At 43.3% G+C, this 14,746-nt stretch overlaps 2 protein-coding genes across 3 annotated transcripts in view; one reads left to right on the top strand and one right to left on the bottom strand.

Moving 5' to 3' along the window:
- Window positions 1-34: 34 nt before the first annotated feature.
- On the bottom strand, window positions 35-7,425 carry TIMM9 (translocase of inner mitochondrial membrane 9). 2 transcript variants are annotated; one of them, XM_075280837.1, is made up of 4 exons: window positions 7,355-7,425; window positions 4,644-4,703; window positions 2,831-2,926; window positions 35-520 (listed from the first exon to the last, which is right to left on the bottom strand). In XM_075280837.1, the coding sequence occupies exons 2-4, from the start codon at window positions 4,680-4,682 to the stop codon at window positions 386-388; spliced, it is 270 nt and encodes an 89-aa protein (XP_075136938.1). In that variant the 5' UTR covers window positions 4,683-4,703; window positions 7,355-7,425; the 3' UTR covers window positions 35-385. The 2 variants fall into 2 exon arrangements, with proteins under 2 accessions (XP_075136938.1, XP_075136939.1); XM_075280838.1 differs by lacking the exon at window positions 7,355-7,425 and adding an exon at window positions 5,932-5,952.
- Window positions 7,426-9,300: 1,875 nt separating this feature from the next.
- Window positions 9,301-14,746, top strand: part of KIAA0586 (KIAA0586 ortholog) — a 102,119-nt gene continuing 96,673 nt past the window's right edge. The window contains exon 1 of the mRNA XM_075282718.1: window positions 9,301-9,829. Coding sequence (XP_075138819.1) covers window positions 9,403-9,829 — 427 coding nt within the window. The 5' untranslated portion in view covers window positions 9,301-9,402. The remainder of the gene's footprint in view (window positions 9,830-14,746) is intronic.

Below are 14,746 nucleotides of genomic sequence, written 5' to 3'. Positions count from 1 at the left end.
AACAATATGCAATAATTCATTCTTTATAACCAAGTTTATTTCACTGAAATGTCAGATTATGATAAAGGAGCCATGATCTCCTCCACATGTCTTTCAAAGGAGTTTAGAAACACAAACCAGTCACATAATCTGCCAGGATGAAGTATGATAAAGAAATCTGATTTTTATTACAAAAAGGATTCAGTGTCTGTAGGAAAGCACAGCCTATGACTGCCTCCCATGACCGGCCTCTTCTGATGTCAGTCATTCTTCAGCACATCTATGCTCAAGTCCTGGGCTCTGCTGGGAGTAGACGGGCTGACCTGTCACTCCAGAGCGGCCTTTCCTGCACAGCACCTGCTTGGCTGGACTGATAGGACCTTGAACAGAAGTCTCCAGTCCGTTGTTACCTAGGCTGCCCAATAAGTCCTGCTTTGGCGGCCAATGCCTCGTTCTGCTGTATGTGGTACTCCTGAAATCTCATGGATATCCTCTGTGTCATTTTCAGATACTTCTGTAGACAGTGCTCAGAGCAAGTAATCTATCATGGAAGAATGGAACATACAAGTTAGTGGCTTTAGAAATCTGGAGGCATCAGACTATATCAAACATCTCATTGTTTATATATTGAGACATTTTACAGTTTTTCATTCCTTTGTTTTTAAGATCCCTGCTTGCATTCAATAATAGCCTTCTGTATAATATTTCTATACACAAAAATTCTGTCCTGGTCCTGTGATAGACACAGATATACATGTACAATAAGCTACAGTCTCTTCTAACAAACTGTGCAGCAGTGTGTGCATCATATGGCCAGGACTCCCCCTCCACTGGAAATATAACTGACTGAAAGATGAGATCTTAAAAGCCACATGGGACTGTATGTATTGTACATGTAGGGGTGCAGAAAAATCAAAGGTCTCTCCGTCCCCTGTGACAGCCACTGTGGTCTAGTCCTGCTGCTGCCGGAGTCTTAGGGTCCATTGAGACGGAGGAAAATGGCACTTTATTTGGCGCTAAATTCTCCATACTGAAAAAAAAAAGCCTCCCATTGATTGTACCCACTAGCGGAAAAAAAAAAAAAAAAAAGCTAACGACACCCACTGAAGTCAATGGGAGGCTTTTTTTTTCAGCGTAGAAAATTCAGCGCCAAATAAAGTTCCATTTTCCTCCGTGTGAATGGACCCTTATTCCTGTGGAACTCCTCACAGCACATGACTACTGAGGCCAATCAGCAGCCTAAGGCAAGGACATGAGACATCACAGGTCATGCCCCAGTCCCTTTCCTTAGGCTGCTGACTGACCTCAGCAGTTCGCTGGAGTGGACCACGGTGGGAGACACCACAGCATCAGGGACTGGTGAGTATGTTTGTAGGGTGTTTTTTATATATAATATATATATATATATATATATATATATATATATATATATATATTCTATTTTATGGCCTCCTTACTAAAAAAAAAAAAAAAAAAAAAATGTTTATCCTAGACAAACCCTTTCATGTTATTGTTTGTACAATATACTTTCTATATCAGCTCTTCACAGTTTAATAGATAACCGCTTGCTGTCATTCATTTTGTTTGCTTACAAATCAGACGATGGTCATGTGATGGGCACACAGCTCATTGTAGTCACTGCACACATGTGTCCATCACATGACCATGGTCTGATTTTTATCCACTGGAAGTAAGCAGAAAGAAACTAACGTTTGTCTCTCAATAATGGTCCGAAACTAGACAAACCCTTTAATTCTAGTAAAAAACAAACTGTAGTCTGCAAACAGGGAGCAGAGGGGAGAATGAACTGACTATCCTGCTCTATGATAATCTGAACTAAAGTGACAAATTCATATACCGTATATACTTGAGTATAAGCCGACTCGAATATAAGCCGAGGCCCCTAATTTTACCACAAAAAACTGGGAAAACTTATTGACTCGAGTATAAGCCGAAGGGGGAAATGCAGCAGCTACTGGAACATTTCAAAAATTAAAATGGTCAAAGTTTTTGAGTGCAGTAGTTGCTGGGTGCTGGGGAAAGGGGGGGGGGGGTTGGTTGTCTGTCTGCCCCTTCCCTGAGCTTGAGGACTGCGGTTTTTTACCACTTGGAATGCAGCCTGGCTGAATATAGGGTATCTGCAGTGCTCCTATTAACCCATTCCTGACGGAACAGGAGCGCTGCAGATCCCCTATATTCAGTAGACCGGGCACTCTCAGACACAGGGATACCTAATGTGTTTGTGTTTCACAGTCATTTTCTACTTTTATATGTATTCTAGGGAAAGGAGTGATTTAGAACATTTATTTATTTTATTTTTTTATTATATTTTTTTAAAGCTTTTTTTTTCTCACTATTTTATGGGAGATTCTATACATTACTATTGCGGCTGGTCATAGACCCCCCTCCCTTGAGTATAAGGCGAGAGGGGCTTTTTCAGCACAAAAACTGTGCTGAAAAATTCGGCTTATACTCGAGTACATATGGTACTTATATATTAGTAAGAAAGCAGAGCAACTTGAATGGATAAATGCAATGAATATTAGGAAACCATAAATGAATCCCCTCTACAAGAGATTCACTTAGATAGCCAGTCTTTAGGATAAATCAGCTATTTGTGATTAGTCTAGCTCCAGATATATCCACTGATCTCCAGAAATAGTGCACACACCTCACTGCCCTCCATACAGCTGTGTGCAGGAAATAAAGCTACAAATATAAGACCTGTAGTGTCTTTTTACAGTGATGGTGGTCACAGAGTTTACATGGTTAGTAAGGTATTGGGGTCTTAGGCTGACCTCTACAGCTGTTCAGTGAATTATGGTGCCATGTCAGACAGATAGGGACATACCTCTTCTGGCTTAACCTCTCGTGTAGTAAAATCTTTCACGCAGTCCAGGAAGCAGTTCTCTGTCAGTTTATTGTACGTCCCAAGGAATTCCTTAAACTGGGAACAAAGAAAACATTTGTTAGTAACCCTTGGCCTTGCTCCAGTCATGTGTGCACAGAAGTGAAATGTAGAAGCCTGCCAGATCTAACTGTGCCTATTGTAGCACCTGGCACATATGTCCAGTGTACCTGAAGCTAAATAGATGTTATAGGTAAGTACAACACGAGCAAGCACAGTGAGGGGTACAGAAACATCTGACACACTTAAAGGGGGAGTCCAGTTTATGCAAAATAAGCTTTAAGTAGCTTTATGGTTATTTTGGGAGGTAATTTGCTGGTCAGTGGGAGTCAAACCAGTAGTCCATGGGACTACTGGAGATAAACAGGTGCTGTGCTTGGCTATTTCCTGCAGAGAAGAAATGGAGCACCAGTGCGCACACTTGACTTTCCAGTCCACTTAGGCTCCATTCACACAGAGTAACGTTGGCGTTTTTTGTGCTTATTTTGGCGTATACGCGGCGCTATTTTGCGGTCGCGTTGAACGGCACAAACGCGGCGTATATGCGGCGTTATGTGCCAAAATAAGCACAAAAAACGCCAACGTTACTCTGTGTGAATGGAGCCTAAGACAGGGAAAGAGCTAGAGGTAACTTGAAATAGCCAGAATACCACTTTAAAGGTGAGGTCCCACTGTAGCCATTTATCCCTTTTCCAAAGGGTCCTCTATTTAGTAATTACAAATCCACAAATTTGGAGAGCAGGTCCTGTTTCTCTATGCTTGTCCATTGTGCTCCTTTCGTAAGAGGAGGCAAAACGCATTTACTGTGCTATCTCCAGCAGTCTCACAGAGATGAATGGAGAACAACAGATATACTCTTCTATCGCTCCATTCATGCAGAGAGCAACAGGACCCCTGTTCTCTGTGGATATAACATAAGTGTCTATAATTGGACAACACCTTTAAATAGGATATTCGAGAAACATAAGATCAATGGGAGATGTGCTCAGCTATACATGATTTCTAAGAGTCAGTCTACGATTCTCATGTTAAAAGCTGGCATAAGTCATAGAGACAGCTGTGGGTTCTGCATTTATCACTTACATACAGAGATTGACAGTTATCTCTGCTTATACAACAGTAACTGGCAGTGGGTATATGGGTGAACAGTAGGACTCGCAGGCCGGGGGGCTTGGGAGCATTTAAACAAGTTATAACTAATATGACTATATAGACTATGTATCTCCGAGCTCAATATTTTCCTTCTATGCCATGCTGTCCTTACAAGAGTAGCATAAAAAACCTGACAGATTCACTTTTAAGGAATGCCTGTAGGAATCTCACTCCGGAGAACTCAGCATGTATATGAATTATGCAAACAGCCCATAGAGGCCATGGAATAGTTCATTTTCCCCGCTGCAGACACTGAACGCTTGCTGTTAAATTCCCCAATAGAATACAGCAGGTAGAGCAGATCTTAGGAGTTGTGTGGAGAAGCACAGGGAGGCTGCAGCAGGCAAAGCATTACACAAACTGTGAAGATGGAAGATACCAAGCCGTGTATAGACTTGAGTAGCACTTAAATGTTTCCATACAGCGACACTTACTTCCGTGAGCATCGGTGGGAAGCCATACTAAATCATCCTAATGCAAAGCCCTCTTATTCTTCAAGAATAACAGGGCTAAATAAAAAAAAAAAAAGAGATACATTCTAGGCAACCCCTTTAAGAGGGTAGTACAGTATTATACACATTAGATGTCTACAGTGTCCATTTACCTGTTTAATTTGATCATTTTCTGAAATTTGAGCCGCCATGTCTTCTAAAATTTATAGTACCTGAAAATCACACAAGGAATTATATATACACAGACTGATACACATCTTAAATATGTCCATAAAGGGTTAAATGCTACATTTGCGGGATTAGGAATATGTGATAAATGGATAAAGAACTGATCTCTGTGAAGGGCTAGTTCACACGTAAAAACCGCCTGGCTTATTTTGGTCCCGAAAAAAAACACTTTCTAATTAGGAAGCTTTTTTTTTTTTTTGACCTGGAGGCGTTTTTTGGAGCAGTTTCTGGTAACTATACACTTTGCATGGGTGACCTTGAATAAGAAACTTCAAGGTCGATCCTAGCTATTGCTACATAAAGAAAAGCTTTCAACTTGTCATTGAGACAGCTCAGAAGAATATAAGAGCCCCCCATCGATCACTAAAATTAAAGAATTCTGTACCCCTCTAGTAGAAATTAAACAGCGGCCATTTAAATTAGTAGAGCTGTCTTATGTATATAGTGCATACCCCTTATAAAAGCAAGCTATAAAGGAAGAAGATATTGTAGACTTAAGAAGCCGCCAATAACAGCTTTAATAGATATCAACAGAAAACATACATAAATCAAGAAACGCAGGGCAGATTGCTGGGTGCATTGGATATTGGAATAAAGGAGACATGGCACTGATCTACCCATCCATGCAATAGCTATTTGTCAGACAGGTATTCTTGTTCCACCAGTCACAACAATTATAATACCTAAAAAACTAGGTATTTACTGGAGTAAGACTGGTGCCAAATGATGACTACAGGGGCACCTATTGTACAAGGAAGTAGCAAGGCGTTAGAGAGTCTGACACCCTGGATCCAAACAGATCAGCTTTTTGTAGAGACTGCAGCATTTGGCAGAGTGCTGTGGCTGATTCACTGAATACCAAGCACAGCACCATACATTGCATAGAGCTTGTATTTGGTATTGAAAATTTAATGGGACTGAGCTGCAAAAAGGGCCACATGACAAATGAATCTGAGTCACTGCAAGCTCATCTGTGGGAGTTCTGGATATCGCACCTCCACTTAGAATAGGTGATCAATATTTAATAACTCTAATATTGACAGATTGTGCATCAGTATTGTATACATCAATGCCAATGTGAGACATGATAGATACCAAAACTTGCAGCTGATTGCAGTTATGTATAACTGGAGTCAATGGAAACTGCCAAAAATATTATTTGACACCCATAGAAAACCCTTTCAAATTGCATCCATTATGCCTCTACTGTACATAACAGCGACTTAGCCCCTGACGTTCACTGAGACTAGCCCGATGTGTTCCCAATCTTAATATTAAAGAGGTGTTCCAATTCCTTTTTTAAATCCCTGCAGTGGCTTAAAATAATCCACTCTGTATTGCTCTCCTTTTTGTTCAGCCAGGGATCTGTTCCTGTCCCTGGTCTTCCACTTGCACATGAGCGACATATAGCCAATCCGTAGCTGAGCAGCAATGTTCAAATGAAGAATTATAGATCTACCATCCTCATGCGTGGGTAGAAAATCAACAGAGTTCAAGGAACCAAACTGAGACGCTATTGGATCCCTGTCTGAACAGAGAGGGCATTGTTATATTAAACCTCTGCAGGGGTTAACATAATCAGAACACCCCTTTAATGTTCTAAGGGGTATCCCAACCAGAACCAGTGACCTATAGAGATGACTTGCTGATCCGTGGACATCCCACCACTTGGACCTCCAACAATTGTTACAGTGTATGTCAGTCCATTTATTTCAATGGGAGGACTTACAGCAGAGTAAATATTTGTCCACATTCAAATTCATGGAGTGGTGCATGCTGGATAACCAGGAACTCTGGTCGGAACCAAGGTGGCAGAGACTCTGATTCTTGAGCTTGGTGGAGATCCCAGTAGTGGGGTATCCATTGATATCATTTGGATAGGAGTAACTGTTCTAAATGGAATACCTCTTGAACTGAAAATCAGCTCAATCAGTGTGATGTGATCTCACATTCTCATTGACTAAAGGAAAGTCACTAACTGTGCACTCTCCAATCAGGATTGCTGTGAATAACCAAAATTCAGTGGCATATGAATAGGCAGTGTAGTATGTAAAAAGGGGAACGTCCTTAAATAATCATTCATTAATTGTAATCCATGCAAAGTGTTCAATTAAATATTATTTCGATTTAGGCCATAATCACCCAACCATAACATTTTAGCCTGTGTGGGTCTGGCTGACAGCACCCCCAATGAGCTCAATGAAAAGGCCACAGTGATTCAGCCAATAGTGTACCCTTCATGGTACAGCACCACAGGTCAGGTTGTGGAAGTGCTTGGTAGTGCAGATCAGTCCTATTCAATAAACACAGGTGACAGTAGTTAAGGACATTGTGGGACATACCCATAGCTTTCTATTAAAATTAAAAAAAATACAGAGAACACATACAAGTGGATATTCAACTGGAGCTATGGAGTAGATGGCATACAGATAGCAGGGTAATACGTGTAGTACAGGCGCTTGTGTCACATGCTGCTTTCTATGAGGCAAGGGTGTCCCTAGGACACAGCGTGATCTTCGCACATCTCCCCTGCACTCCTGTATACTGGTGAATAATAGTGGTATATACACAGACAGCCCTATGCATTGCACGGCCCCCACATCTCAGCTGTCCCCGCACCCCAGTAGTCACTGACCTCCTCTTTGCAGCAGCAGCACCTCTCAGATCTCCTCGTTTTGCAGGGGGAACACGTGGGCGGGGCGACAGAAATCTCACGGCTGCAGATTCGCCACAAACAAGAACGCTGGCTCATTAGCTGTGTAATAAAATATTGAACCTCCATTTACCAGCACTTCTTGTTTCACCCGCCTCAGAATTACTATCATGTTAATATTCTGTGTAATTTTTTATGTGTGAAATGTTAAAACGTGAAACTGCAGTTAAATTTACAACCGGCTACTAGGACGTTCTTGTGTATAACCATCAATCTTCCTCCGGAAACAATGCCGTATATTTTAGGTTCCTAGTGATACTGGAATCTGGATAACCTCAGATTTTCCTCCAAAATGGCACTTGGGATAGTCCACTCCTCTCTCAGGTTCACAGCAATATCTTCTCTGTCTCAGGGCTGCAGCAATACTCATGGGCTTCACTCTTCTACTTTCTATCTGAGAGCTGGAGCTCTCATGTCTGCCCTGCTTGGCAGCTGGCAGAAGACTCAACTAATCAAAAGCTCTCCAAGTCTCCTCTCCTTACCCAGACAACCATGGATTGGACTGGACCATGCTTGCAGTACTTTTCTCTCCGCATAAATCATGCGGACACTACGTGGAAAACATACAGACCTCATTACAGTCTATGGGGTCCATGTGGTTTTTTAGCTAACCGCTTTTTAATGTTCTATCACTAAAGGTGTAAAATACACATAAAGCACCAATTACGTTTCAGTAATATTTATTTCAGCATAAATTAAACATCAAGATTTTTCACCTTAGTAGTGACAGTCTGTTGTCTTAATCAGTTGCCATTGGATATGACCATGAGTGTAAGGCTTGGTTCACATCTGCATTCGGTATTCCGTTTGGGGCGTCCGCATGGGGACCCCCGAACGGAATATTGAATGCATTAAAAAGCAGTGAGCATACATATATTGTTAAAAATTTAATAAAAAAACATTTTTTTAAAAAGTTAGCAATGAAAGCGCATTGCTCCCTTAGACTATAATGGGGTCTGCGTGTTTTCCGCACAAATTATGCGTAGAGAAAAATACTTAAAGAACTACTTTTCTCTACACATGATTCGCGCGGACACCACGCAGAAAACACTCGATCCCTATTATAGTCTATAGGGTCCATGTGCTTTTTAATGCGTTTGGTGGGTCCCCAAGCAGACCCCCTGAATGGAATACTGAACGCAGATGTGAACCAGGCCTAACAACTTTCTATAATCTGCACTTGTCAGAAATCCAGCCATGATCTCCTTATTGCGGACATGTTACTAGGCAGGGACACTACATGTATGAGAAGATAATCCCATGTAATAAGGAAATCATGTTTTGGATTCTGACAAGTCCAGATCATTGAAAGTTTCTGCGTTCATGGCTGAATATGTTGGCACCTACCAGGACAACAGATGTCACTGCTAAGATGGTTAGGGGAAATAAATCTAAACATTGCAAAATGACTTATACTATTTGCAATAATGTTTAGCTTTTAATTGTCCACAACCTGTCTTATGTTGGTGGGGAAACCCATGTGTGTTCTGCTTGGCCTCACAATGTTCTTACATCGCGGCCATCACACTGACTGCGCGGTCATTCACAGCACGTTACACTTCCCGGCAGCTGCGCCTCCTCGTGGAATATCACTGGAATATCATCCTCCTTCTTCCGGTACTAGAAGCAGAATGTTACTGTTTCCACCCGGAATACTGTAAAGCCTGGACCTTCCAACCGTTAGCACTCTGACGACCAACTAGAGGACAATTTACTTTAACTACTGTTGTCTCGTTCATAGGAGCCATTTTGGTAAAGACATATAGTCAGCTTTAATTAACAAATGGTCTTTGAGAAGATGGCCGCCGCTCCTATAGTAGTCCACTGAACTAGAGACAGATTCCATAATAGCAGTGTACAACTCATTAACACCTGAGACTGTCCTCGTCTATTTCATTCCCCCCTGTTGTTGTTTCTGCAGCCTAGTAACCGGGTGACATCCAGAGACTCAGCGTCCTGGTGTGAGAGAGATGGAAGAAGAAGCTTCTGATATTAGCCTGGATTCCATGGCGAGTACTACAGCCAGTGATGTCCTTATCCGCTCCACCAGTGTCCATATCACCTCCTCCCACAAGAAGGTGGACAGCAGACCCTCCACTGCTCATGGAAGACTGGCTACAGCTGACTCCAGCCCCCTGCACACAGGTCAGGCTGCAGGAGGAGGCCTTGTCCACCATTATCCAGGGGCGGCTTCTAGAATGGCGGCCAGCCAGGTGGCAGATGGAGGTGGGTGCCCGGATAGTGAGGGGAAGAAAGTGCACATTTCAGTGAAGAGACTGCGGGAGGCGCCTGCACCTGTTCTCCCAGACTTTGCCTTCAGGAAGCGAGACCCTGCTTATGTCCCCCCGGCTCTGCCTGCCAACAAGTATCCCGCTGTCTCTTTCACCTTAATGGATGGTAAGTTCATGTCTCTATATGGGCTGTCACACAACTTTCCTAGATATTCTATCATTTGGGAACATTAGTATGTATTAGTGCAGATATGTCATTCAGGAGTCTAGGAAAATTGGGGTGAAAAACCCTCTGACAGCTGTAGTATCGCCATATTAGTCCTGAAAGCTGTAGTATCGCCGTATTAGTCCTGACAGCTGTAGTATCGCCATATTAGTCCAGACAGCTGTAGTATCGCCATATTAGCCCAGACAGCTGTAGTATTGCCATATTAGTCCTGACAGCTGTGTTATCGCCATATTAGTCCTGATAGCTGTGTTATCGCCATATTAGTCCTGACAGCTGTAGTATCGCCGTATTAGTCCCGACAGCTGTAGTATCGCCATATTAGTCCAGACAACTGTAGTATCGCCGTATTAGTCCTGACAGCTGTAGTATCGCCATATTAGTCCAGACAGCTGTAGTATCGCCATATTAGCCCAGACAGCTGTAGTATTGCCATATTAGTCCTGACAGCTGTGTTATCGCCATATTAGTCCTGATAGCTGTGTTATCGCCATATTAGTCCTGACAGCTGTAGTATCGCCGTATTAGTCCCGACAGCTGTAGTATCGCCATATTAGTCCAGACAACTGTAGTATCGCTGTATTAGTCCTGACAGCTGTAGTATCGCCATATTAGTCCAGACAGCTGTAGTATCGCCATATTAGTCCAGACAGCTGTAGTATCGCCATATTAGTCCAGACAGCTGTAGTATCGCCGTATTGGTCCAGACAGCTGTAGTATCGCCATATTAGCCCAGACAGCTGTAGTATCGCCATATTAGTCCTGACAGCTGTAGTATCGCCGTATTAGTCCTGACAGCTGTAGTATCGCCATATTAGTCCTGACAGCTGTAGTATCGCCATATTAGTCCTGACAGCTGTAGTATCGCCATATTAGTCCTGATAGCTGTAGTATCGCCATATTAGTCCTGACAGCTGTAGTATCGCCATATTAGTCCTGACAGCTGTGTTATCGCCATATTAGTCCTGACAGCTGTGTTATCGCCATATTAGTCCTGATAGCTGTAGTATCGCCATATTGGTCCTGACAGCTGTATTATCGCCATATTGGCCCTGACAGCTGTGTTATCGCCATATTGGCCCTGACAGCTGTATTATTGCCATATTGGCCCTGACAGCTGTGTTATTGGCCCTGACAGCTGTGTTATTGCCATATTGGCCCTGACAGCTGTGTTATTGGCCCTGACAGCTGTGTTATTGGCCCTGACAGCTGTGTTATTGGCCCTGACAGCTGTGTTATTGGCCCTGACAGCTGTGTTATTGGCCCTGACAGCTGTGTTATTGGCCCTGACAGCTGTGTTATTGGCTCTGACAGCTGTGTTATTGGCCCTGACAGCTGTATTATCGCCATATTGGCCCTGACAGCTGTGTTATTGCCATATTGGCCCTGACAGCTGTGTTATTGGCCCTGACAGCTGTGTTATTGGCCCTGACAGCTGTGTTATTGGCCCTGACAGCTGTGTTATTGGCCCTGACAGCTGTGTTATTGCCATATTGGCCCTGACAGCTAGGTTATTGCCATATTGGCCCTGACAGCTGTGTTATCGCCATATTAGTCCTGACAGCTTTAGTATCGCCATATTAGTCCTGACAGCTTTAGTATCGCCATATTAGTCCTGACAGCTGTAGTATCGCCATATTAGTCCTGACAGCTGTAGTATCGCCATATTAGTCCTGACAGCTGTAGTATCGCCATATTAGTCCTGATAGCTGTAGTATCGCCATATTAGTCCTGACAGCTGTAGTATCGCCATATTAGTCCTGACAGCTGTGTTATCGCCATATTAGTCCTGATAGCTGTAGTATCGCCATATTGGTCCTGACAGCTGTATTATCGCCATATTGGTCCTGACAGCTGTATTATCGCCATATTGGCCCTGACAGCTGTATTATCGCCATATTGGCCCTGACAGCTGTGTTATTGGCCCTGACAGCTGTGTTATTGGCCCTGACAGCTGTGTTATTGGCCCTGACAGCTGTGTTATTGGCCCTGACAGCTGTGTTATTGGCCCTGACAGCTGTGTTATTGGCCCTGACAGCTGTGTTATTGGCCCTGACAGCTGTGTTATTGGCCCTGACAGCTGTGTTATTGGCCCTGACAGCTGTGTTATTGGCCCTGACAGCTGTGTTATTGGCCCTGACAGCTGTGTTATTGGCCCTGACAGCTGTATTATCGCCATATTGGCCCTGACAGCTGTGTTATTGCCATATTGGCCCTGACAGCTGTGTTATTGGCCCTGACAGCTGTGTTATTGGCCCTGACAGCTGTGTTATTGGCCCTGACAGCTGTGTTATTGGCCCTGACAGCTGTGTTATTGGCCCTGACAGCTGTGTTATTGGCCCTGACAGCTGTGTTATTGCCATATTGGCCCTGACAGCTGTGTTATTGGCCCTGACAGCTGTGTTATTGGCCCTGACAGCTGTGTTATTGGCCCTGACAGCTGTGTTATTGGCCCTGACAGCTGTGTTATTGGCCCTGACAGCTGTGTTATTGCCATATTGGCCCTGACAGCTAGGTTATCGCCATATTGGCCCTGACAGCTGTGTTATCGCCATATTAGTCCTGACAGCTTTAGTATCGCCATATTAGTCCTGACAGCTTTAGTATCGCCATATTAGTCCTGACAGCTTTAGTATCGCCATATTAGTCCTGACAGCTGTATTATTGCCATATTGGCCCTGACAGCTGTAGTATCGCCATATTAGTCCTGACAGCTGTAGTATCGCCATATTAGTCCTGACAGCTGTAGTATCGCCATATTAGTCCTGACAGCTGTGTTATCGCCATATTAGTCCTGATAGCTGTAGTATCGCCATATTGGTCCTGACAGCTGTATTATCGCCATATTGGCCCTGACAGCTGTGTTATCGCCATATTGGCCCTGACAGCTGTATTATTGCCATATTGGCCCTGACAGCTGTGTTATTGGCCCTGACAGCTGTGTTATTGCCATATTGGCCCTGACAGCTGTGTTATTGGCCCTGACAGCTGTGTTATTGGCCCTGACAGCTGTGTTATTGGCCCTGACAGCTGTGTTATTGGCCCTGACAGCTGTGTTATTGGCCCTGACAGCTGTATTATCGCCATATTGGCCCTGACAGCTGTGTTATTGCCATATTGGCCCTGACAGCTGTGTTATTGGCCCTGACAGCTGTGTTATTGGCCCTGACAGCTGTGTTATTGGCCCTGACAGCTGTGTTATTGGCCCTGACAGCTGTGTTATTGCCATATTGGCCCTGACAGCTAGGTTATTGCCATATTGGCCCTGACAGCTGTGTTATCGCCATATTAGTCCTGACAGCTTTAGTATCGCCATATTAGTCCTGACAGCTTTAGTATCGCCATATTAGTCCTGACAGCTGTAGTATCGCCATATTAGTCCTGACAGCTGTAGTATCGCCATATTAGTTCTGACAGCTGTAGTATCGCCATATTAGTCCTGACAGCTGTGTTATCGCCATATTGGTCCTGACAGCTGTGTTATCGCCATATTGGTCCTGACAGCTGTGTTATCGCCATATTGGTCCTGACAGCTGTAGTATCGCCATATTAGTTCTGACAGCTTTAGTATCGCCATATTAGTCCTGGCAGCTGTAGTATCGCCATATTGGTCCTGACAGCTGTGTTATCGTCATATTGGTCCTGACAGCTGTAGTATCGCCATATTGGTCATCATGCAGCTTTTCCTGAATCATGTAACTCAGAAAACAGAATGACTTCACTACCTAACAGAAGACGTCTGCACAAGGGTTTGTGATGTGGAAAATGTTCTTAAATAGGAGGTGTCATCTTTCCTGACTTGTCTAGAGTAGTAAGTAATTGTATTATATAGCAGTTCTAGTGCGTCTTATGTCTTATGACACTGCGCTGTGTTGTCACTCTTAGTCATCTTAGAGTATGAATGAATGACATGTACATGTTATCATTACCCCTGTAAGTGGGGCATCTGCTTACGAAATATTAATACCTACATTCTCTGGCATTGTTCAGTCTTTGCCGACAGTCTCAGGCTGTATACTGACAAGAAGAATGATAACCCGCAGCTGTCAATTTATTCATGTTTCTCCTGGAGCAGTAATAAAGGAACTGCACAGTTATAAGGAAAAATACTCCAGGATTGATATTACATGGAGAATTGAAGTATTTACTAAATCTGACATGTCAGAAGGGGTAACATATGAGTGGTTTTGCTGATGTAAACAAGGGGTAGCACCCTCATTCAGAAGCAGGAAGATGGCGCTCATACAGTTCCAGTAACACACTGCACTGTACAAAGTTACACTTTGAGGCTCTGGGGCTCCAGGCTATATATTAGTAATAAAGCGTATCCAGTGCAGGAAATGTACTGATACGCCTTATTATTCCCACGATAACCTCTTTTACTTACAGTTCCGAAGATCAATACTGCCCATACACATTAGATCTCTGTTGATCGGACCTGCCCAACCATCTCATGTATATGGGTTGTCCTATATGGGGGAAGTGTCAGTGCAGACTGTTGTGCTTGGGCAGATTAGATCCACCAGAGAGGCCTTTAGCTTTCTCCCCTTTCAGAACAAAAGCGACAGTCTACTAAATCAAGCATGCATGTGTATGAGGGCGCTGGGCAAGCTGGCTTTCAGCCAAACGAGTATTTGTCCAAAAGTTTTAGGGTATTTTCTGCCATCGTCCTTTTCTTATAGGACACCATCTTGGCTCATCTGTTTCAGAGGTGTGACTCTCTTCTATCAGATCTTTGTATTTACTGTGGATACATCATAAAGGTCGGACATGAGAAAAAAAATTAAAAAAATAGTTTTCAGTATTTAGTTTAGGAAGGGTGTATGAGGGTTATTATCATTACGGTATTTTTTTTTT

Source organism: Leptodactylus fuscus, chromosome 7 (genome assembly GCF_031893055.1).
Source record: "Leptodactylus fuscus isolate aLepFus1 chromosome 7, aLepFus1.hap2, whole genome shotgun sequence".
Taxonomy (NCBI): Eukaryota; Metazoa; Chordata; class Amphibia; order Anura; family Leptodactylidae; genus Leptodactylus; species Leptodactylus fuscus.
Note: the sequence above shows the minus strand (reverse complement) of the source record. Positions and strands in the feature narration are given on the sequence as shown.

Excerpts from the sequence above, each read along its gene's own strand:
- TIMM9 (XM_075280837.1), bottom strand. The coding sequence starts at position 4,682 with ATGGCGGCTCAAATTTCAGAAAATGATCAAATTAAACAG. Across the intron at positions 2,927-4,643 it reads AAAATGATCAAATTAAACAG|TTTAAGGAATTCCTTGGGAC; the intron begins GTAAATGGACAC and ends CTTTGTTCCCAG. Across the intron at positions 521-2,830 it reads GAGAGGTTAAGCCAGAAGAG|ATTACTTGCTCTGAGCACTG; the intron begins GTATGTCCCTAT and ends CTTCCATGATAG.